This window comes from Onthophagus taurus, chromosome 3 (genome assembly GCF_036711975.1).
Source record: "Onthophagus taurus isolate NC chromosome 3, IU_Otau_3.0, whole genome shotgun sequence".
NCBI classification, from domain to species: domain Eukaryota; kingdom Metazoa; phylum Arthropoda; class Insecta; order Coleoptera; family Scarabaeidae; genus Onthophagus; species Onthophagus taurus.
In genome coordinates, this window is record NC_091968.1 from 27,286,583 (window position 1) to 27,312,266 (window position 25,684).

At 29.8% G+C, this 25,684-nt stretch overlaps 1 protein-coding gene across 1 annotated transcript; it reads right to left on the reverse strand.

Annotated features, from left to right (window-relative positions):
- Positions 1 to 12,174: 12,174 nt before the first annotated feature.
- Positions 12,175 to 13,151, reverse strand: LOC111417758 (chymotrypsin-1-like). The gene is made up of 2 exons (XM_071195173.1): positions 13,058 to 13,151; positions 12,175 to 13,007 (listed from the first exon to the last, which is right to left on the reverse strand). Exons 1-2 carry the CDS (start codon positions 13,104 to 13,106, stop codon positions 12,211 to 12,213), a joined length of 846 nt encoding a protein of 281 aa, XP_071051274.1. The 5' UTR covers positions 13,107 to 13,151; the 3' UTR covers positions 12,175 to 12,210.
- Between the last annotated feature and the right edge of the window lie 12,533 nt (positions 13,152 to 25,684).

The following is a 25,684-nucleotide window of genomic DNA, read 5'->3' on the forward strand; positions in this document are numbered from 1 at the left end:
AGTGATTTTACTCCAATTACTGGTTGGGCTCGCTTGCCTCCTAATAAACTGCTAACGCCGTTAACGGTACCGATTACCATTATACGAGTCTCCTTTCTATAAGAGGAAACGACGGACGTCGGAACGTGCCTTTTTGTCGCAACCGTTGCGGAGAAGACCCGGTTGAGAGAAGAAGCTATCTTGTCAGATCCCATTAATTTCCAGATCGGTCTAATTAAGCGATTTCCCTAACGACCATCAAGAGTGTGTAAATGGAGACAAAAACTAACTACTAAATTTAATTGCATCGAGTATTATTAATTATTATATCTACAGGGTGTTTATTACGCATTAACTTCTGTTATATTCTTTTAACGTTTTTGTGACAACACAAAAGAAGAGGACCATCTGCGATGTGGTGGGATCTTTTGTTGATCCGAAACAAACCGAGGTAGTTTTGTGGAGTATTAATCGATCGACACGGTCTGTTTAGTGGCCAATTTTTAATACAATAACGACCCGGCTTCCTGGGTTGTTAAATTTTCGTTTTGGTTATTATTTTACGATTAAAATTCCGGTATTAAACGATAAAATTACTATATCCGATAATGTTATATGTACAATTAATAAATGAAATTGTTTAAATGGTAAAAAAAAAAGTTTTTTGAGTTAACCGATACCAACAGAAATCGAATAATATCAAAAGAACCGCTAATGAAAAACTGTTTCGTTCGCACAACGTGAGGTCAGCTTTGGTCACTAAAACCATTTATCCTCCTGGGTTTGCTGCCGACGGACAGCGGCGGAGTTAATAATCGCGCCCCCAACTGGGGTCCATTGTTTCACGTAAACGCATTGCTACCAACCTCGATGCGGACGACCGATCGCGGCCTCTTTCGGTGACCGCGCGCGGCGGCGGAGCAATTAGCTTTTATAAGGCGCCGGCCGACTGTTATTAATGGCCTCAGAACACACTGATTTCCTTCCATCCTTTCGGTTTCCACCTTCATTTCGCCTTCCACTACGCTAATGGATTGGATAAATTGAACTGATGTAATTACGTTTAGAAAATATCTTGTGCAACTCATAACTTTAATGAACCAAACTAAAGTTCGTTGTATAAACATTTTTTAATTTACACTTTAAAGTATCTCAAGACGCATATTAAGTCTACTTTTAGTTGAATTGAATAAAAAATATACAACAATCTAACGCTGAATAACAACTACACCTAGAACTAGAAAGTTTCGGGTTTAGTCGTGCATCTTCAGACAAAATTTATATTTAAATATATTGATGTATTTAATAATCCGTTGTATCGAAGTTTTAAGGTATTTACAAGGTAAATAACATTTATTTATAGTCCCTAATCAGTATGCGATCTAATTTGCTCGTTGCATAAATAAATTTTATTATACGACCGGTTTTCTTAGATGGTAATTGATGGACAGGTTACTGGTGTATCGCCCCAGATTACCAACGAGACGTTTTTTGCATATCCGATGATTCCACTTTAAAGTATTTAGATTTCTAATCTTAATCCCCTCTAATCTAATCATTTTAAATTGACGGTAAATAAATCTTGAAATAGTTATTCTGTAACGGTTTTGATTATCATTTCTGCATTTATTTACAAGAACTATTAATTAGTCTCTATATTTATCGGTACTTACGTTATAGTTGTTATAATAGGTATTAATTTTATTAAGAAAAATCGTCCAATTTTGACATTTTATGATTTATGCTATATCATTAGAAACCGGTGATAGATAAATATGAAATAATTCTAGATTATAATTTATTGATGTATTAGGAACATTTTTTATTTATAACGTCTTTCTCCATCACTTTTAGTACTTACGTTATAATTGATTTTATTAAGAAAAATCGTCCAATTTTGATATTTTATGATTTATGTTATATCACTAGAAACTGGTGATAGGTAAATATAAAATAATTCTAGATTATGATTTGTCGATGCATTAGGAATATTTTTTATTCATAACGTCTTTCTCCATCACTTTTTGTATTTATATTATAGTTGATTTTATTAAGAAAAATCGTCTAATTTTGACATTTTATGATGTATGCTATATCACTAGAAACTGGTGATAGATAAATGTGAAATAACTGTGAACTGTGATTTATAGAAGCATTAGGAATGTTTTTTATTCATAACATCTTTCTCCATCAGTTTTAGTACTTAGGTTATAGTTGATTTTATTAAGAAAAATCATCCAATTTTGACATTTCGTTTTTTTTGCAATATCACTACAAACTGGTGATAGATAAATATGAAATAGATATGGATTGTGATTTCTTGGTGCATTAGGAATATTTTTTATTCATAACGTCTTTCTCTATCAGTTATAGTACTTATGTTATAGTTGATTTTATTAAGAAAAATCGTCTAATTTTGACATTTTGTGATTTATGGTATATCACTAAAAACTGGTGATAGATAAATATGAAATACCTGTGAACTGCGATTTGTTGAAGTATTAGGAATGTTTTTTATTCATAACATCTTTCTCCATCAGGTTTTTGTACTTAGGTTGTATGTAGTTCATTTTATTAAGAAAATCATCCAATTTTAACATTTTCTGAATTTGCTATATCACTACAAACTGGTGATAGATAAATATGAAATAACTGTGAACTGTGATTTATAGAAACATTAAGAATGTTTTTTATTCATAACATCTTTCTCCATCAGTTTTAGTACTTAGGTTGTAGTTGATTTTATTAAGAAAAATCATCCAATTTTGACATTTTGTCATTTATGCTAGATCACTAGAAACTGGTGATAGATAAATATGAAATAACTGTGAACTGTGATTTATTGAAGCATTACGAATGTTTTTTATTCATAACATCTTTCTCCATCACTTTTAGTACTTACGTTATAGTTGATTTTATTAAGAAAAATCATCCAATTTTGACATTTTGTCATTTATGCTAGATCACTAGAAACTGGTGATAGATAAATATGAAATAACTGTGAACTGTAATTTATAGAAGCATTAAGAATGTTTTTTATTCATAACATCTTTCTCCATCACTTTTAGTACTTAGGTTGTAGTTGATTTTATTAAGAAAAATCATCAAATTTTGTCATTTTATAATTTATGCTAGATCACTAGAAACTGATAATAGATAAATATGAAATAACTGTGACCTGTAATTTATAGAAGCATTAAGAATGTTTTTTATTCATAACATCTTTCTCTATCAGTTTTAGTACTTAGGTTGTAGTTGATTTTATTAAGAAAAATCATCCAATTTTGACATTTTGTCATTTATGCTAGATCACTAGAAACTGGTGATAGATAAGTATGAAATAACTGTGAACTGTGATTTATTGAAGCATTAAGAATGTTTTTTATTTATAACATCTTTCTCCATCACTTTTAGTACTTAGGTTGTAGTTGATTTTATTAAGAAAAATCATCCAATTTTGACATTTTGTCATTTATGCTAGATCACTAGAAACTGGTGATAGATAAACATGAAATAACTGTGAACTGTAATTTATAGAAGCATTAAGAATGTTTTTTATTCATAACATCTTACTCTATCAGTTTTAGTACTTAGGTTGTAGTTGATTTTATTAAGAAAAATCATCCAATTTTGACATTTTATCATCTATACTAGATCACTAGAAAGTGGTGATAGATAAAGATGAAATAACTGTGAACTGTGATTTATTGAAGCATTAGGAATGTTTTTTATTCATAACATCTTTCTCCATCACTTTTAGTACTTAGGTTGTAGTTGATTTTATTAAGAAAAATCATCAAATATTGACATTTTGTCATTTATACTAGATCACTAGAAACTGGTGATAGATAAAGATGAAATAACTGTGAACTGTGATTTATTGAAGCATTAGGAATGTTTTTTATTCATAACATCTTTCTCCATCACTTTTAGTACTTCGGTTGTAGTTGATTTTATTAAGAAAAATCATCCAATTTTGACATTTTGTCATTTATGCTAGATCACTAGAAACTGGTGATAGATAAATATAAAATAACTGTGAACTGTGATTTATTGAAGCATTAGGAATGTTTTTTATTCATAACATCTTTCTCCATCACTGTTAGTACTTAGGTTGTAGTTGATTTTATCAAGAAAAATCATCCAATTTTAACATTTTCTGAATTTGCTATATCACTACAAACTGGTGATAGATAAATATGAAATAACTGTGAACTGTGATTTATAGAAGCATTAGGAATGTTTTTTATTCATAACATCTTTCTCCATCACTTTTAGTACTTAGGTTGTAGTTGATTTTATCAAGAAAAATCATCCAATTTTGACATTTTGTCATTTATGCTAGATCACTAGAAAGTGGTGATAGATAAAGATGAAATAACTGTGAACTGTGATTTATTGAAGCATTAGGGATGTTTTTTATTCATAACATCTTTCTCCATCACTTTTAGTACTTAAGTTATAGTTGATTTTATTAAGAAAAATCATCAAATTTTGACATTTTGTCATTTATGCTAGATCACTAGAAACTGGTGATAGATAAACATGAAATAACTGTGAACTGTGATTTATTGAAGCATTAGGAATGTTTTTTATTCATAACATCTTTCTCTATCAGTTTTAGTACTTACGTTATAGTTGATTTTATTAAGAAAAATTATCCAATTTTGACGTTTTGTGATTTGTGCTAGATCACTAGAAAGTGGTGATAGATAAATATGAAATAACTGTGAACTGTGATTTATTGAAGCATTAGGAATGTTTTTTATTCATAACATCTTTCTCCATCACTTTTAGTACTTACGTTATAGTTGATTTTATTAAGAAAAATTATCCAATTTTGACGTTTTGTGATTTGTGCTAGATCACTAGAAAGTGGTGATAGATAAATATGAAATAACTGTGAACTGTGATTTATTGAAGCATTAGGGATGTTTTTTATTCATAACATCTTTCTCCATCACTTTTAGTACTTACGTTATAGTTGATTTTATTAAGAAAAATTATCCAATTTTGACGTTTTGTGATTTGTGCTAGATCACTAGAAAGTGGTGATAGATAAATATGAAATAACTGTGAACTGTGATTTAATGAAACATTAGGGATGTTTTTTATTCACAACATCTTTCTCCATCACTTTTAGTACTTACGTTATAGTTGATTCTATTAAGAAAAATTATACAATTTTGACGTTTTGTGATTTGTGCTAGATCACTAGAAAGTGGTGATAGATAAATATGAAATAACTGTGAACTGTGATTTATTGAAGCATTAGGGATGTTTTTTATTCATAACATCTTTCTCCATCACTTTTAGTACTTAAGTTATAGTTGATTTTATTAAGAAAAATCATCAAATTTTGACATTTTGTCATTTATGCTAGATCACTAGAAACTGGTGATAGATAAAGATGAAATAACTGTGAACTGTGATTTATTGAAGCATTAGGAATGTTTTTTATTCATAACATCTTTCTCTATCAGTTTTAGTACTTAGGTTGTAGTTGATTTTATCAAGAAAAATCATCCAATTTTGACATTTTGTCATTTATGCTAGATCACTAGAAACTGGTGATAGATAAATATGAAATAACTGTGAACTGTAATTTATAGAAGGATTAAGAATGTTTTTTATTCATAACATCTTTCTCCATCACTTTTAGTACTTACGTTATAGTTGATTTTATGAAGAAAAATCATGCAATTTTGACATTTTGTCATTTATGCTAGATCACTACAAACTGGTGATAGATAAATATGAAATAACTGTGAACTGTGATTTATTGAAGCATTAGGAATGTTTTTTATTCATAACATTTTTCTCCATCACTTTTAGTACTTACGTTATAGTTGATTTTATTAAGAAAAATCGTCCAATTTTGACATTTTGTGATGTATGCTAGATCACTAGAAACTGGTGATAGATAAACATGAAATAACTGTGAACTGTAATTTATAGAAGCATTAAGAATGTTTTTTATTCATAACATCTTACTCTATCAGTTTTAGTACTTAGGTTGTAGTTGATTTTATTAAGAAAAATCATCCAATTTTGACATTTTATCATCTATACTAGATCACTAGAAAGTGGTGATAGATAAAGATGAAATAACTGTGAACTGTGATTTATTGAAGCATTAGGAATGTTTTTTATTCATAACATCTTTCTCCATCACTTTTAGTACTTAGGTTGTAGTTGATTTTATTAAGAAAAATCATCAAATATTGACATTTTGTCATTTATACTAGATCACTAGAAACTGGTGATAGATAAAGATGAAATAACTGTGAACTGTGATTTATTGAAGCATTAGGAATGTTTTTTATTCATAACATCTTTCTCCATCACTTTTAGTACTTCGGTTGTAGTTGATTTTATTAAGAAAAATCATCCAATTTTGACATTTTGTCATTTATGCTAGATCACTAGAAACTGGTGATAGATAAATATAAAATAACTGTGAACTGTGATTTATTGAAGCATTAGGAATGTTTTTTATTCATAACATCTTTCTCCATCACTGTTAGTACTTAGGTTGTAGTTGATTTTATCAAGAAAAATCATCCAATTTTAACATTTTCTGAATTTGCTATATCACTACAAACTGGTGATAGATAAATATGAAATAACTGTGAACTGTGATTTATAGAAGCATTAGGAATGTTTTTTATTCATAACATCTTTCTCCATCACTTTTAGTACTTAGGTTGTAGTTGATTTTATCAAGAAAAATCATCCAATTTTGACATTTTGTCATTTATGCTAGATCACTAGAAAGTGGTGATAGATAAAGATGAAATAACTGTGAACTGTGATTTATTGAAGCATTAGGGATGTTTTTTATTCATAACATCTTTCTCCATCACTTTTAGTACTTAAGTTATAGTTGATTTTATTAAGAAAAATCATCAAATTTTGACATTTTGTCATTTATGCTAGATCACTAGAAACTGGTGATAGATAAAGATGAAATAACTGTGAACTGTGATTTATTGAAGCATTAGGAATGTTTTTTATTCATAACATCTTTCTCTATCAGTTTTAGTACTTACGTTATAGTTGATTTTATTAAGAAAAATTATCCAATTTTGACGTTTTGTGATTTGTGCTAGATCACTAGAAAGTGGTGATAGATAAATATGAAATAACTGTGAACTGTGATTTATTGAAGCATTAGGAATGTTTTTTATTCATAACATCTTTCTCCATCACTTTTAGTACTTACGTTATAGTTGATTTTATTAAGAAAAATTATCCAATTTTGACGTTTTGTGATTTGTGCTAGATCACTAGAAAGTGGTGATAGATAAATATGAAATAACTGTGAACTGTGATTTATTGAAGCATTAGGGATGTTTTTTATTCATAACATCTTTCTCCATCACTTTTAGTACTTACGTTATAGTTGATTTTATTAAGAAAAATTATCCAATTTTGACGTTTTGTGATTTGTGCTAGATCACTAGAAAGTGGTGATAGATAAATATGAAATAACTGTGAACTGTGATTTATTGAAGCATTAGGGATGTTTTTTATTCATAACATCTTTCTCCATCACTTTTAGTACTTACGTTATAGTTGATTTTATTAAGAAAAATTATCCAATTTTGACGTTTTGTGATTTGTGCTAGATCACTAGAAAGTGGTGATAGATAAATATGAAATAACTGTGAACTGTGATTTAATGAAACATTAGGGATGTTTTTTATTCACAACATCTTTCTCCATCACTTTTAGTACTTACGTTATAGTTGATTCTATTAAGAAAAATTATACAATTTTGACGTTTTGTGATTTGTGCTAGATCACTAGAAAGTGGTGATAGATAAATATGAAATAACTGTGAACTGTGATTTATTGAAGCATTAGGGATGTTTTTTATTCATAACATCTTTCTCCATCACTTTTAGTACTTAAGTTATAGTTGATTTTATTAAGAAAAATCATCAAATTTTGACATTTTGTCATTTATGCTAGATCACTAGAAACTGGTGATAGATAAAGATGAAATAACTGTGAACTGTGATTTATTGAAGCATTAGGAATGTTTTTTATTCATAACATTTTTCTCCATCACTTTTAGTACTTACGTTATAGTTGATTTTATTAAGAAAAATCGTCCAATTTTGACATTTTGTGATGTATGCTGCATCATTAGAAACTGGTAGTACATAAATACAGATAAAGACAGTAGATTCTATTCTTAACTACGGAATCATTGTCTGGGGAATGAGCTATGATACAACCTTAGATATGTTGAGAGTAGATACTAATTGATAAGAAACCACGTTTATATCCAACACTCTTCACTTACAATAAGTTCTCCAATTTTCTCTCAAACACTATCACAGACACATAAATATGCAAAGAGCTATAAATCACAACTATAACACAAGAAATAAGATCAACGAAAGACTGTAGGCTCCAAAATATTTTAAATCAGTTCAAGAAATGTTCAAAAACATTCCAGATGACTTCCAGTGACTTATTTCCTAAGTTTTAAACGTACATTCTTATAAATTGCACCAGCACTCTAGTAACCAACATGTTTATCATCTATTGTCTATCATATCCAGATGAATGCAAGTGTTATTTATATATTGTACAAGTTCCCTAAAAATATTAGTTTATAACATCTCTACTTAGAATCCAGATATGTAATTTATTTATTGAAGAAAAAATAGTAGAGGTGGTAAAAATATTTAAATTTTAAAGGAGTTTACCTCGCCCTCGCGTCCTCGGATACTTGGCCGTTAAACTGTTATGCGTAAAATTCGATTAGAGCGATCGCGGTATTGGGTTTCTGATGGCTTGGACCTCCCGCCTCGACCTGTCCATATCAAGACAGTGGCCGACACCCATTACGTGATCGTGGACACCTGGTTTCACATTAAAACCGGCTCAAAAAAATCGTTACCACCGAAATTATTTTAAATCAACTTAGAAAAAATAATTTGCCAACACATTTATAAATTGAATTAAACTTTGTTTATTAAGATTGTTCGTTTTTTCGATCGCGTAGGTAATTAAAGCCCTTTTGGTGCAACGTAAGCAATACCTTAAAGTGGGGCTTCGAAAGAATCGAGAATCACAAGCGGGTCTCGCGCAACAAGAATGGACCTTAAGTATTCAATGGTCCGTGTTGAGTGTGCGTCACGGTTCGGATCGTCTGTGGGACATAATTTGTTGCCAATTTCCCATATCATATCCATCGGTCAGTCGATCGAGCCGGCAACAAGATACTTGAGGCTACACGATACGCAAAACGACCTAAATTTCATATTTCATATTTCCACGCATTTATAACAATTTTCGGATTTTTAACGCAAATTTCTTTTTTTAACACGAGCAGGCGCGTATCATAAATTTTATCACATCATAAAACAGTTAAAACACACATTTTGCTAGAGTAAAGATTTTTTAGTTTGTAACAACGTTTAAAAAATAAAAAAGTTAGGTTAGAAACTGTTAAATGTCAAAATTAAATATAACGATTTTTTGATAAATGTTAAAATGATCTTAATAAGAATGAAAAATGCTATCATTTGATACCAAACACGATATATTTAGGTTAAAAAATAAAAGAGTTAGATTAGAAACTGTCAAATGTTAAAATTAAATATAACGATTTTTTATAAATATTGAAATCATCTTAATAAGAATCAAAAATGCTTTCATTTGATACCAAACGTGATATATTTGGCTTAAAAAATAAAAAAGTTAGGTTAGAAACTGTTAAATGTCAAAATTAAATATAACGATTTTTTGATAAATATGAAAATGATCTTAATAAGAATCAAAAATGCTTTCATTTGATACCAAACACGATATATTTGGGTTAAAAAATAAAAAAGTTAGATTAGAAACTGTCAAATGTCAAAATTAAATATAACGATTTTTTATAAATATTGAAATGATCTTAATAAGAATCAAAAATGCTTTCATTTGATACCAAACGTGATATATTTGGCTTAAGAAATAAAAAAGTTAGGTTAGAAACTGTTAAATGTCAAAATTAAATATAACGATTTTTTATAAATATTGAAATGATCTTAATAAGAATCAAAAATGCTTTCATTTAATACTAAACGTGATATATTTGGCTCAAAAAATAAAAAAGTTAGGTTCGAAACTGTTAAATGTCAAAATTAAATATAACGATTTTTTGATAAATATTAAAATGATCTTAATAAGAATCAAAAATGCTTTCATTTGATACCAAACGTGAAATATTTGGCTTAAAAAATAAAAAAGTTAGGTTAGAAACTGTCAAATGTCAAAATTAAAAATAACGATTTTTTATAAATATTGAAATGATCTTAATCAGAATCAAAAATGCTTTCATTTGATACCAAACGTCATATATTTGGTTTAAAAAATAAAAAAGTTAGGTTAGAAACTGTTAAATGTCAAAATTAAATATAACGATTTTTTGATAAATTTAAAATGATCTTAATAAGAATCAAAAATGCTTTCATTTGATACCAAACACGATATATTTGGGTAAAAAAATAAAAAAGTTAAATTAGAAACTGTCAAATGTCAAAATTAAATATAACGATTTTTTATAAATATTGAAATGATTTTAATAAGAATCAAAAATGCTTTCATTTGATACCAATCGTGATATATTTGGCTTAAAAAATAAAAAAGTTAGGTTAGAAACTGTTAAATGTCAAAATTAAATATAACGATTTTTTGATAAATATTAAAATGATCTTAATAAGAATCAAAAATGCTTTCATTTGATACCAAACACGATATATTTGGGTTAAAAAATAAAAAAGTTAGATTAGAAACTGTCAAATGTCAAAATTAAATATAACGATTTTTTAATAAATATTGAAATGGTCTTAATAATAATCAAAAATGCTTTCATTTGATACCCAACACGATATGTTTGCGTTAAAAAGTAAAAAAGTTAGGTTGGAAACTGTCAAATGTCAAAATTAAACAACATTTTTTTTATAAATAATAAAACGATCTTAATAATAATCAAAAATGCGTTGCTTTGATACCAAACACCATATGTTTACGTTAAAAAGTAAAAAAGTTAGGTTATAAACTGTCAAATGTCAAATCGTCATTTTTTTTGTTAAAAATTAAGATATTTCGATAACGGTTGGAGATAAATAGGTCGAGTTTGGATTCATTTTAAAGGATTTTTAATTTTTTATCCATTTATGTCAAAAAAAGAATACCATTATAATCAAAAAAAATTTCTGAATTGACTCTTATTAAGAATTTGGTTAACTATGTCCGAACTCGGGCGTGCTCAGTCGTGTTAATCGGATGCGGTGTACGTTAGTAGACGCGTGTTCATAACTTTGAACGCAGGAGGCCTGATATCTCATTTTTTTTATATAACTGAGAAGCAGAGGGAATTTTGCGTTTGATGAGGTACCAAGGCAAGAGGCCTGGAAAGTACTAGAGAAGAAAGGGACTCTCCCATAACTAATACAAGCCATTAGGTCCATTATCCAGTGGGTTCGTCATGAAAAAGGACACTTTATCCTTATTGTTATTTGTACATTTATGGATGAAGTAGTGAAAACATGCAAGATAAGAAGATGTAGCTAGATGATGTAGTTTTCAACACAGCGTCGGAGAGGAAATTGCAACAAGCTGTACTCGAGTGGTTAGCCTTAGCTTGGTCAAGTTCTCATCCAAATCAGCAGCTATCAATATCTGACCATGAAAATCCACCAGATAGGCAACCTCATTGAAGAGATCAGAGACATAATGGACAAGGCTACCAAGGTTTATTATGCTCTGAGTTGGTGTTAATTTAGAAAGGATGAAGTAAGTCGGAAGGCCAAGACAAAGATTTAGAAAGCGTTCATACTTACCTGTGGCAGTGAAAGCGTAAAGTTGCAGGAAAAACATAGCCGGTTGAGACGACATCTCTATGAGATGATAACAGTGACGCAGATTGTGAGGCCATCTCCCAACACCACCATATGAACATGTTGGGGAAGAGAAAGAAGAAAAAGAGTAATAAGAGTAGTTAGTGCTGATGTTAAGTTAAGTAAGAGAGCAGATTGAAAGTAGTTAGGTTCATTTAGGATCATCGAGAGAGGTTAGAGCTGATATTGAGTGATATCACAGATAATATTTATGAAACTAGCGATTGATCAAATAAAATAAAATTACCCCACGATCAAATACTTTGCATAATTTAAGAATCATAATCTTTCTTTTTTGAACATTAAACTTAATTGGTGAAATTTATTATAATAATGTTTTGATATGTTCACAAACAGGATTAAAATCACCCAAAGCTTTTTTAATCCAAGTATAATAACTAGAAATTCGCGTATAAATTTCAGGAATGGTATTATCACAACTTCCGCCAACCGATAAAATTCCAATTTGTCCATCGGGTGTTACCAAAGGTCCTCCGGAATCTCCGGTGCAAGTTCCCCTTCCTACCATTGTAAAAACACAAATATGCGAATCTGAAGGTGAAAATGTTTCATTTGCCATCGAGTAAACTGTTTTACAAAAAGGTAAAGGGATTGTGTTAACTTCTGCGAAACGCATTTCAGGTGTTGCCGTAGGAGTGGTTCTTTTCCAACTTTCTTCGTTTAAACCCCAACCGGCAACAATGGCATCGACGGGGGTTTCATAATCGTCGATTGGATATGGATAAATTTTGAGAGGTTGAACCGTTTTTGAAAACACAAAAGGAAGTATCACTTTTATTAACATTATATCATTGACGTGCTCGTTTATGTTGAACCCTTCGTGAAGAATTTTTAATTGTACTTGATGGATCATTCCATTTCTGTAATGGATATTCCCGACGGCGATTGAAAGGAGTTTATCGTCGGCTATGTTTCCGGTTTCTATATCGTACACACAATGAGCGGCAGATAATGCCCAAAACTGCCCTATGATCGATACTCCACATAAATGTTGTCTAAGTTGCATTAAACTCGCCATATAAGGAAACATTCCTTCCTTGGATTGCTCACCTTGCATGATTCTAGTGTTCGATTCATCTTTTATTAGCTTCCATTGAAAAGCTAAAAATTTTTTTGATATTTTTAAATCGATTTAACAAAAATGTACTTACTTAAATAAAAATTTGTTGCTAAAACGTAATAAATAAGGATTTTAAACATATTTTAACTCGCACATTAATAAGAAAGTAACGCATAAAGTTACGCCTACATAAAATAAAAAAGAAAGATAAACATTTAATGTTCAATTTAATCTTTTTTTATAATTAATATTGTAATCACACGTGCATCGAGGAGATTTCGTTTCGTTTTGAAGTCTTCTCAGCAAGGATCCCAGTTCTCTTCAAGTCTCGATTAAATGGTGTCGAAATCGAGAGAACGAGCGTAGTCACCGTCCTCCGTTGGGGGTTTTGTGCTCAAGAATGACTAAACACGTCGCGAGCCGTTTCGGGCCGATGTCAATTGTAAACGAATCTATTTAGAGCCCCGGACGGTCGAGAATCGCGCCCAGTGGGTGTCCTTTAATTTGTCGAAATGGGGAGTTCCCCCCTTTACACCCCATCACACTCGGTAGCTTATTACCGAGCCGATTTTTTTTTAATTGGTTCTCTTTGTAAAACGAAAACCAGTGCGGAGGCGAATGACACGCACAATTCTTCGATTAAAACGTTATTAGAACAAAATTTTGCGTTAAAAGTCCGAAAATTGTTATAAATGCGTGCAAATATGATAATAACCGAAACTTTAGGTCTACTGTTAGTTCTAGTTTTACACTAGCACTAACAGAAGACCTAGAACTAGAATATTCGGGTTTAGCAGTCTTCTTATAAAATTGTTCTTTTTTTAATATAAATGGATAGAAAATTAAAAATCCTTTAAAATGAACCCAAACTCGACTTATTTATCTCCAACCGTTATCGAGATATCTTAATTTTTAGCAAAAAAAAAATGGCGATCATTTGACATTTGACAGTTTATAACCTAACTTTTTATTTTTTAATATAAACATAATCGTGTTTGGTGTCACATGAAAGCATTTTTGATTCTTATTAGGATCGTTTTAATATTTATCAAAAAAACGTTATGTTTAATTTTGACATTTGACAGCTTCTAACCTAACTTTTTTATTTTTTAACTCAAACATATCATATTTGATATCAAAATAAAACATTTTTGATTCTTATTAAGACCATTTCAATATTTACTAATAAATCGTTATATTTAATTTTGACATTTGACAGTTTCTAACCTAACTTTTTTATTTCTTAACCCAAATATATCGTGTTTGGTATCAAATGAAAACATTTTTGATTCTTATTAAGGTCATTTTAATATTAATCAAGAAATCGTTATATTTAATTTTGACATTTGACAGTTTCTAACCTAACTTTTTTTTTTAAATCAAAATATATCACGTTTGGTATCAAATGAAAGCATTTTTGATCCTTATTAAGATCATTTTAATATGAATCAAGAAATCGTTATATTTAATTTTGACATTTGACAGTTTCTAACCTAACTTTTATTTTTGAACACAAATATATCATGTGTGGTATCAAATGAAAGCATTTTTGATTCTTATTTAGATCATTTCAATATTTATCCAAAAATCTTCATATTTAATTTTGACATTTAACAATTTCTAACCTAACTTTTTATTTTTTAATCAAAATATATCATGTTTGGTATTAAATTAAAGCATTTGTGATTCTTATTAAGCTTAATAACATATTAGAATAAAAATGTCTAGCGTTAGTTCTAGTTTTACACTAGAACTAACAGAAGACCTAGAACTAGAATCATTCGGGTTTAGCAGTGTTCAGCCGTCTTATAAAATTGTTCTTTTTTTAATATAAATGGAGAGAAAATTAAAAATCTTTTAAAATGAACCCAAACTCGACTTATTTATCTTCAACTGTTATCGAGATATCTTAATTTTTAGCAAAAAAATGGCCATCATTTGACATTTGACAGTTTATAACCTAACTTTTTTTCTTTTTAACGCAAACATATCGTGTTGGGCATCAAATGAACGCATTTTTGATTCTTATTAAGATCATTTCAATATTTATAAAAAAACGTTATTTTTAATTTTGACATTTGACAGTTTCTAACCTAACTTTTTTATTTTTTAACCCAAATATGTCGTGTTTGGTATCAAAATAAAGCATTTTTGATTCTTATTAAGATCGTTGTAATATTTATCAAAAAAACATTGTTTAATTTTAACATTTGACAGTTTCTAACCTAACTATTTTATTTTTTAACCCAAGTATATCACGTTTGGTATCAAATTAAAGCATTTCTCATTCTTATTAAGATCGTTTTAATATTTATCAAAATTTCGTTATACTTAATTTTGACATCTGACAGTTTCTAACCTAACTTTTTTACTTTTTAATGCAAACATATCGTGTTGAGTATCAAATAAACGCATTTTTGATTCTTATTAAGACCATTTCAATATTTATTAAAAATTCGTTATATTTAATTTTGACATTTGACAGTTTCTAACCTAACTTTTTTATTTTTTAACCCTAATATATCGTGTTTGGCATCAAATGAAAGCATTTTTGATTCTTATTAAGATCATTTTAATATTAATCAAGAAATCGTTATATTTAATTTTGACATTTGACAGTTTCTAACCTAACTTTTTTATTTTTTAACCCTAATATATCGTGTTTGGCATCAAATGAAAGCATTTTTGATTCTTATTAAGATCATTTTAATATTAATCAAGAAATCGTTATATTTAATTTTGACATTTGACAGTTTCTAACCTAACTTTCTTATTTTTTAACTCAAACATATCATATTTGGTATTAAAATAAAGCATTTTTAATTCTTATTAAGATAGTTTTAATATTTATCAAAAAAACGTTGTTTAATTTTGACATTTAACAATTTCTAACTTAACTTTTTTATTTTTTAATCAAAATATATCATGTTTGGTATCAAATTAAAGCATTTTTGATTCTTATTAAAATCATTTTAATAATTATCAAAAATTGTTATATTTTATTTTGACATCTGACAATTTCTAACCTAATTTTTTTATTTTTTAACTCAAATATATCGTGTTTGGTATCAAATAAAAGCATTTTTGATTCTTATTACAATCATTTTAATATTAATCAAAAAATCGATATATTTAATTTTGACATTTGACATTTTTTAACCTAACTTTCTTATTTTTTAACTCAAACATATCATATTTAGTATCAAAATAAAGCATTTTTAACTCTTATTAAGATCGTTTTAGTATTTATCAAAAAAACGTTATTTAATTTTGACATTTGACAGTTTCTAAGCTAGCTTTTTTATGTTTTAACCCAAATGTATCACGTTTGGCATCAAATTAAAGCATTTCTCATTCTTATTAAGATCGTTTTAATATTTATCAAAATATCGTTATACTTAATTTTGACATTTGACAGTTTCTAACATAACTTTTTTATTTTTTAACCCATACATATCATGTTTGGTATCAAATTAAAGCATTTTTGGTTCTTATTAAGCTTAATAGATACAATTAGCAACAACGCGAACGAAATTCCGCACAGTAGAACATGACGTAAGCATGCTTAGTTCAATTTTTGTTATACAATTGTTATTTTTAAGAATAATATAAAAAGTGGCATGATTAAAATGTAACGTAGAGGTTTCCACCTACACAATCTTACACGATTCTATTCGTCTTCGGATTTGAATATGAAATGTGCGACTTATGTTGGCTTAATTGCCGCTGTCCGCAGCCACGACATTCCACATCGTCGACAGCATTGACATTTATCATCGTATTAATATTTATACGAGATCGGGGCACGTTAATTGGTAAAATGGCCGCACTTTGCGGTTAATTGCAAAACGCGTCCGCGAGTTCGGTTTTTTTACACGTCGCGAATCAATTAAAATCGCTCCCGATTTCAATTAGGCGAATCGTCGTATATCTATAACAAAAAGAGAAATATGTCCGTACTTACGAAAGGAAAAGACGTGTTTGCTCGATCTTCTTAAATGGGTAATCCCGCTGGTAACCGCTTTGCAACTGTAAAATCGACAAAAAGTAGATTTTAAAATAAAAAAAAATGGAAATTATTTAATTGATGAATTAAAGTTAGGATTGAGGTGGGTCTAAAAAAGGTTATTATCATCTGTCTAATAGGGTTCTTAACTCGGAGTTAAGTTCGGTCGTGCGTGAACAATAAATTCAACGACAATCGTATTAAAATTCCCGATCAAAATAGGCCCCGTTCGCGCACTTGAGCCCTTTCTTCATCCGCTCGCCGTTTCTTACACCTTGTTGTGGCCATTGTCGACCGTCGCCGTGGTTGTCCAGCTTTAATTTATCATTTATATTGTTAGGCCACCGCGGTTCGTTAGAGGGGATTATGTTTGTTAGAAACGATTAAAAAAACTTCTTTTCAATAATAAAAAGAAAATCTTCCCTTTTAATAACGCTTACTATTTCTAATTATATGTAATTAATTTATTTCATGAAAACGATATGATGTGGAAGGAAGTTATCGATCGGTGACCCCTCATGATGACAAATTGATTCGGCATAAAGGCCGGTTTTGCAAGAGTTTCCGCTGGTGAGCACCAAGAATGCCAATCCTTCCGAACACGGCCACTTAATTAACGCACAAAGGGCCGCGGTATAATTAATGGCTTCCACATAAATGGGTCGACGGTTGCTCTCTTAATAAACTCACCCCTAACAACTTTAAAATTCGAGCTTCAGACGCACTGCTAAACCCGAATGTTTCTAGTTCTAGGTCTAGTGTTAGTTCAAGTGATAGTGCTAGTGTTAGTGCAATACTAGAAGTAACACTAGATCGAGAACTAAAAACATTCGGATTTAGCCGCATGTCTTTCAAGACTTTCAAGAATCAAGACTTTCAAAGATTAATATCTCAAGAACTAAAAGATATTTTCAAAATCGGTCTTTTTCATTCGAAAGATCATAGTTTTCTTAATCATTTTTGAAAATTTTGATTAAATCGGTTGAAAAATCGATTTTTTGCGATTTTTATAAACAAGATAGGTAAAAATTGAAATTTTTAAAACATCAGGAATTTACCTCAACTTCAAAAATTAATATCTCAAGAACTAAAAGATACTTTTAGAATCGGTCTTTTTCATTCGAAAGATCATGGTTTTCTTAATTATTTTTGAAAATTTTGATTATATCGGTTAAAAAATCGATTTTTTGCGATTTTTATAAACAAGATAGGTAAAAATTGAAATTTTTAAAACATCAGGAATTTACCTCAACTTCAAAAGTTAATATCTCAAGAACTAAAAGATACTTTTAAAATCGGTCTTTTTCATTCGAAAGATCATAGTTTTCTTAATTATCTTTGAAAATTTTGGATAAATCGGTTGAAAAATCGATTTTTGGCGATTTTTATAAACAAGATAGGTAAAAATTGAAATTTTTAAAACATCAGGAATTTACCTCAACTTCAAAAATTAATATCTCAAGAACTAAAAGATATTTTTAAAATCGGTCTTTTTCATTCGAAAGATCATAGTTTTCTTAATTATTTTTGAAAATTTTGATTAAATCGGGTGAAAAATCGATTTTTTGCGATTTTTATAAACACGATATGTAAAAATTATAACTTTTAAAACATCACGAATTTACCTCAACTTCAAAAATTAATATCTCAAGAACTAAAAGATACTTTTAAAATCGGTCTTTTTCATTCGAAAGATCATAGTTTTCTTAATCATTTTTGAAAATTTTGATTAAATCGGTTAAAAAATCAATTTTATGCGATTTTTATAAACAAGATAGGTAAAAATTGAAATTTTTAAAACATCAGGAATTTACCTCAACTTCAAAAATTAATATCTCAAGAACTAAAAGATATTTTTAAAATCGGTCTTTTTCATTCGAAAGATCATAGTTTTCTTAATTATTTTTGAAAATTTTGATTAAATCGGGTGAAAAATCGATTTTTTGCGATTTTTATAAACACGATATGTAAAAATTATAACTTTTAAAACATCACGAATTTACCTCAACTTCAAAAATTAATATCTCAAGAACTAAAAGATACTTTTAAAATCGGTCTTTTTCATTCGAAAGATCATAGTTTTCTTAATCATTTTTGAAAATTTTGATTAAATCGGTTAAAAAATCAATTTTATGCGATTTTTATAAACAAGATAGGTAAAAATTGAAATTTTTAAAACATCAAGAATTTAGTTTAATTTCAAAAATTAATATCTCAAGAACTAAAAGATACTTTTAAAATCGGTCTTTTTCATTCGAAAGATCATAGTTTTCTTAATCATTTTTAAAAATTTTGATTAAATCGGTTGAAAAATCGATTTTTTGCGATTTTTATAAACACGATAGGTAAAAATTGAAATTTTTAAAACATCAAGAATTTACCTCAACTTCAAAAATTAATATCTCAAGAACTAAAAGATATTTTTAAAATCGATCTTTTTCATTCGAAAGATCATAGTTTTCTTAATTATTTTTGAAAATTTTAATTAAATCGGTTGAAAAATTGATTTTTTGCGATTTTTATAAACACTATAGGTAAGAATTGAAATTTTTAAAACATCAAGAATTTACCTCAACTTCAAAAATTAATATCTCAAGAACTAAAAGATATTTTTAAAATCGGTCTTTTTCATTCGAAAGATCATAGTTTTCTTAATCATTTTTAAAAATTTTGATTAAATCGGTTGAAAAATCGATTTTTTGCGATTTTTATAAACACTATAGGTAAAAATTGAAATTTTTAAAACATCAGGAATTTATCTCAACTTCAAAAATTAATATCTCAAGAACTAAAAGATATTTTTAAAGTTGGCTTTTTTTATGTGAAAGACAATAGTTTTCTTAATCATTTTTGAAAATTTTGATTAAATCGGTTAAAAAATCGAAGAAGAAGAAAAACAAATTTTATTCAGTACCCACTACATAAAAAAAATAAGAATAACAATATAAATATCTATAATATGTGTATATAACAAAAATAAAAAAGTGAAGGGGTGAGAATAGGGCTACCGACCAGGGTCTTTCTGCCCGTGATTTTTGTAGTCGGCGGCTTGTTTCAGTCTTCTCTGACGGCCAGGAGTTTTTGGAAGAGAAGAGGTGGATTGTTGCGAGGGTGGAGTAATCGAGGCGATATAAGCGTGTGTTGCAAGGCGTTGGTAGGAAAATTTAGGATGGATTTATCGGACAAAGATTGAAGGCGGGTATGGATAGGGGGGATATCGGTAAGTTGGTATAGCAGATCATTGCTAGGGTTAAAGAGGGGATTACGGGGGTTCCTAATTCGGGTGATGGATCTCAGTGCAGATCTTTCCGCTACTTCCAGGTGGTACTTCGTTTTTCTTGGTGCGTCGCTTAACAGTATTGATCCATATTCTATGATGGGCCTGCATATGGTCTTGTAGATGTGCGAGGCACATGAGGTAGAGATTCCACGACCTCTGAACGAGAGGGATTTAAAGTGTTTGGCGCGTGTCTTTACTTTCATCTTCACCTTGGTTGCATGAGTGGAAAACTTAAGCGTTCTGTCAAGTGTTATGCCAAGATACTTGCAGGTTGGTGAGACAGAGATTGCCGTTGATTGTATTGTAATTGTGGGAGAGGGAGCGCGGGGTGAAAGGAATGGGACAAAAAATTGTGTTTTTGTGGGATTGAGTAGGATGCGCCATTTTCGGAACCAATTTTCCGTTTCGTTTATGAGCGTCTGCAGCTTACGGACGGAGGAAGTGATATCCTTACTGTGCGAGACCAATGCTGTGTCATCGGCATAAAGTAGTGCGTATGCAGTGAGGTTAAAGGCGTCAGGGTTGTCGTTGTAAAGATCGTGGCAGAATAGATTGTATAGAGAGGGAGAGATAGGCGAACCCTGAGGAAGGCCTTGCTGAGCGGAGAAGCTGTGGGAGGAGTGATTTTTCAACTTCACGATGGAGGAGCGATTCGACAGGAATTGGTTTATCAGGGTTAGAAGATAGTATGGCGTTTTTAGCTTATCCAGTTTAAACAGCAATCCTTTGTGCCACACGGAGTCAAAGGCCTTTCGGACGTCCAGAAACACTGCTGCAGATTTCAGTTTTACAAAACGTGCCGCCTGGAAGTTGGAAACCAGAATAGTTAGTGGCTGGGACGTTGATTTGCCGGATTGGAAGCCAAATTGGTAAGGCGGAATTTTCTTTGATACCGCAACCAGGAGCTTGTTCTTCAAGTGCGTCTCGAAGAGTTTTCCAATTACGGGGAGCAGTGAAATGGGGCGATAGTTGGCTGGATCAGATAGAGAAGAATCCTTCTTGGGAATACACGTAATAATTGACGTCTTCCAGTCGCGCGGGAAATGCTGAGTCGTAAGGCAAAAGTTAATTATTTTTCTGATAAAGCCATGGATGTTAAGATCTAGACTTCTAAGCAGTTTCCTTGTGATGTTATCATAGCCGGGAGCGGTATCTTTTCCCTGTCCAAGAAGAGTAAAATATTCGTCTTCCAACATGAGAGCATCTTCGGGTGTCTCGAACGGTGTCAAAAATGCGGATTCGTACCAATTATCTATAATGCTTTTATTGTGGGAACAAAACGAAACATCCTCGGTAAAGGTGAATACACCTTCTAGATAGTCAGCGTGTATGTTGACAATCTCTTCAGGGTTGGAGTGCACACCGCCATCGGTAGGATCAATGAGCTCCTCCGTTCCAGGTGTCTTTTGGTATCTTGATAGTTTTCGAATTTCGTGCCAATAGTTTCTTCCTTTACACATTTTTATTTTGTCACAGGCTTCCATGTACTTTTCCGTTCTGTATTGCTGAATTAGTTTCTGTATCTTTTTGTTGAACTCATTAAACTTCTTTTTCAACTCAGGCACTTCATATACCCTGAAGTCTCGATATAGGCGTCTTTTCTCCTTGATGAGTCTGATAATAAATGGGGGTAGCGGAAAACTGTAGTGTTTGGTGGTTCTGGATGGGCTCGCTTTGTCTATTGACTCCTTAAGACATTTGTTAAACCTTGAGATCGTGTCAACTGTGATTGTCTGATGTGCTTCTATGAAGTCTTTCATTATTGAGTTAACTGTCTCCATGTCGCAAAGCTTATAGTTTTTAATTAAAGTCGGAACAGGTTTAGGTACGTTGGTTGTGACGTTGACATAAACTAAAATGCCCAAGTGATCGGAGCATAAATCCGGAACAACTTCTACCTGTGTAATTAGACCGCGGATGTTTCTTGTGCAGAACAGTAGATCAGGAGTAGAGTTCGGATTGTTTTCCATAACGTACGTGGGAGGAGTCGTGATTTGTACGAAATTGGACATATTCAGGAAATGTCTTATGTGTTTCCTTTTGGTTGGATTCGGATTGAAGTCACCAATTATGAGACATTTGTCGTGCAGTGAGGCCATGTTAAATATGGATTCTTCAATTTTACTAAACGGGTGGATATAAATTAAGAAAACATGTATTAAGTCTGTCCCGATAGTGATGCAAAAATGAAGTGCATTATTTAATGGAGAGTTGATTGCGGGGGGGTTGGATTTTCCCAATTGTATCGTGGGGTGGCCCATAGCCACCGCTCCTCCTCTGACTCCTCTATTTATAACATTGCCGTGGTTTTGGATTGACGTCCAGTTTCTAAATGTGATGGAAGACTTCGATTTTGTTTCCACAAACATTGCGCAACGGATGTGATTCTCAATGATGTAGTTTCCGATCAGGTGTGATTTCGGGTGGTAGCTGTTGATGTTTGCGTACAATAATTTTATGCTGGTCATTGTTGATCTTGCGGAATCGAGGATTGGTAGCCGTGGATAGGTTCTGTAGGAGATGGCTTAGAGGTGTCCTGGAGATCAATCATGATAACGTACATGTAACTTCCAGAGAATGCGACAATCGTATCGATTTGGTAGTTTTCTACAAATTTCCGTTTGAGGGAATTGATAAGCTCTTGACGATCGCGTGGTTTGGGTGAGTTAATTTTTGAGAGGTAGGTATCAATAATGTGGTCGTGAATGGTGATTGGTTTATGTATGCGTGTTTCTTTTGTTTTTGTAGAAATTTGGTCAGATTTTTTATTAGCCGATTTTATTCGAACGTTAGGGACTCCTCGTATGGGAGCTGTGGGGCGGTTCTTGCATTTTAGTGACCAGGCACTGTGTCCCTCCAGGCCGCAGGATTTGCATTTCTCCGGTAGCTGTGAGGTGCATTTAGTGGTACTATGTGGGCCGAGGCAAAATCGATTTTTTGCGATTTTTATAAACACGATATATAAAAATTGTAATTTTTAAAACATGAAGAATTTACCTCAATTTCAAAAATTAATATCTCAAGAACTAAAAGATACTTTTAAAATCGGTCTTTTTCATTCGAAAGATCATAGTTTTCTTAATCATTTTTAAAAATTTTGATTAAATCGGTTGAAAAATCGATTTTTTGCGATTTTTATAAACACGATAGGTAAAAATTGAAATTTTTAAAACATCAAGAATTTACCTCAACTTCAAAAATTAATATCTCAAGAACTAAAAGATATTTTTAAAATCGATCTTTTTCATTCGAAAGATCATAGTTTTCTTAATTATTTTTGAAAATTTTAATTAAATCGGTTGAAAAATTGATTTTTTGCGATTTTTATAAACACTATAGGTAAGAATTGAAATTTTTAAAACATCAAGAATTTACCTCAACTTCAAAAATTAATATCTCAAGAACTAAAAGATACTTTTAGAATCGGTCTTTTTCATTCGAAAGATCATGGTTTTCTTAATTATTTTTGAAAATTTTGATTATATCGGTTAAAAAATCGATTTTTTGCGATTTTTATAAACAAGATAGGTAAAAATTGAAATTTTTAAAACATCAGGAATTTACCTCAACTTCAAAAGTTAATATCTCAAGAACTAAAAGATACTTTTAAAATCGGTCTTTTTCATTCGAAAGATCACAGTTTTCTTAATCATTTTTGAAAATTTTGATTAAATCGATTGAAAAATCGATTTTTTGCGATTTTTATAAACACTATAGGTAAAAATTGAAATTTTGAAAACATCAGGAATTTACCTCAACGTCAACAATTAATATCTCAAGAACTAAAAGATATTTTTAAAATCGGTCTTTTTCATTCGAAAGATCATAGTTTTCTTAACCATTTTTGAAAATTTAGATTAAATCGGTTGAAAAATCGATTTTGTGCGATTTTTATAAACACGATATGTAAAAATTATAATTTTTAAAACATTAAGAATTTAGTTCAATTTCAAAAATTAATATCTCGAGAACTAAAAGATACTTTTAAAATCGGTCTTTTTCATTCGAAAGATCATAGTTTTCTTAATTATCTTTGAAAATTTTGGATAAATCGGTTGAAAAATCGATTTTTGGCGATTTTTATAAACAAGATAGGTAAAAATTGAAATTTTTAAAACATCAGGAATTTACCTCAACTTCAAAAATTAATATCTCAAGAACTAAAAGATATTTTTAAAATCGGTCTTTTTCATTCGAAAGATCATAGTTTTCTTAATTATTTTTGAAAATTTTGATTAAATCGGGTGAAAAATCGATTTTTTGCGATTTTTATAAACACGATATGTAAAAATTATAACTTTTAAAACATCACGAATTTACCTCAACTTCAAAAATTAATATCTCAAGAACTAAAAGATACTTTTAAAATCGGTCTTTTTCATTCGAAAGATCATAGTTTTCTTAATCATTTTTGAAAATTTTGATTAAATCGGTTAAAAAATCAATTTTTTGCGATTTTTATAAACAAGATAGGTAAAAATTGAAATTTTTAAAACATCAAGAATTTAGTTTAATTTCAAAAATTAATATCTCAAGAACTAAAAGATACTTTTAAAATCGGTCTTTTTCATTCGAAAGATCATAGTTTTCTTAATCATTTTTAAAAATTTTGATTAAATCGGTTGAAAAATCGATTTTTTGCGATTTTTATAAACACGATAGGTAAAAATTGAAATTTTTAAAACATCAAGAATTTACCTCAACTTCAAAAATTAATATCTCAAGAACTAAAAGATATTTTTAAAATCGATCTTTTTCATTCGAAAGATCATAGTTTTCTTAATTATTTTTGAAAATTTTAATTAAATCGGTTGAAAAATTGATTTTTTGCGATTTTTATAAACACTATAGGTAAGAATTGAAATTTTTAAAACATCAAGAATTTACCTCAACTTCAAAAATTAATATCTCAAGAACTAAAAGATATTTTTAAAATCGGTCTTTTTCATTCGAAAGATCATAGTTTTCTTAATCATTTTTAAAAATTTTGATTAAATCGGTTGAAAAATCGATTTTTTGCGATTTTTATAAACACTATAGGTAAAAATTGAAATTTTTAAAACATCAGGAATTTATCTCAACTTCAAAAATTAATATCTCAAGAACTAAAAGATATTTTTAAAGTTGGCTTTTTTTATGTGAAAGACAATAGTTTTCTTAATCATTTTTGAAAATTTTGATTAAATCGGTTAAAAAATCGATTTTTTGCGATTTTTATAAACACGATATATAAAAATTGTAATTTTTAAAACATGAAGAATTTACCTCAATTTCAAAAATTAATATCTCAAGAACTAAAAGATACTTTTAAAATCGGTCTTTTTCATTCGAAAGATCGTAGTTTTCTTAATCATTTTTGAAAATTTTGATTAAATCGGGTGAAAAATCGATTTTTTGCGATTTTTATAAACACGATATGTAAAAATTATAAC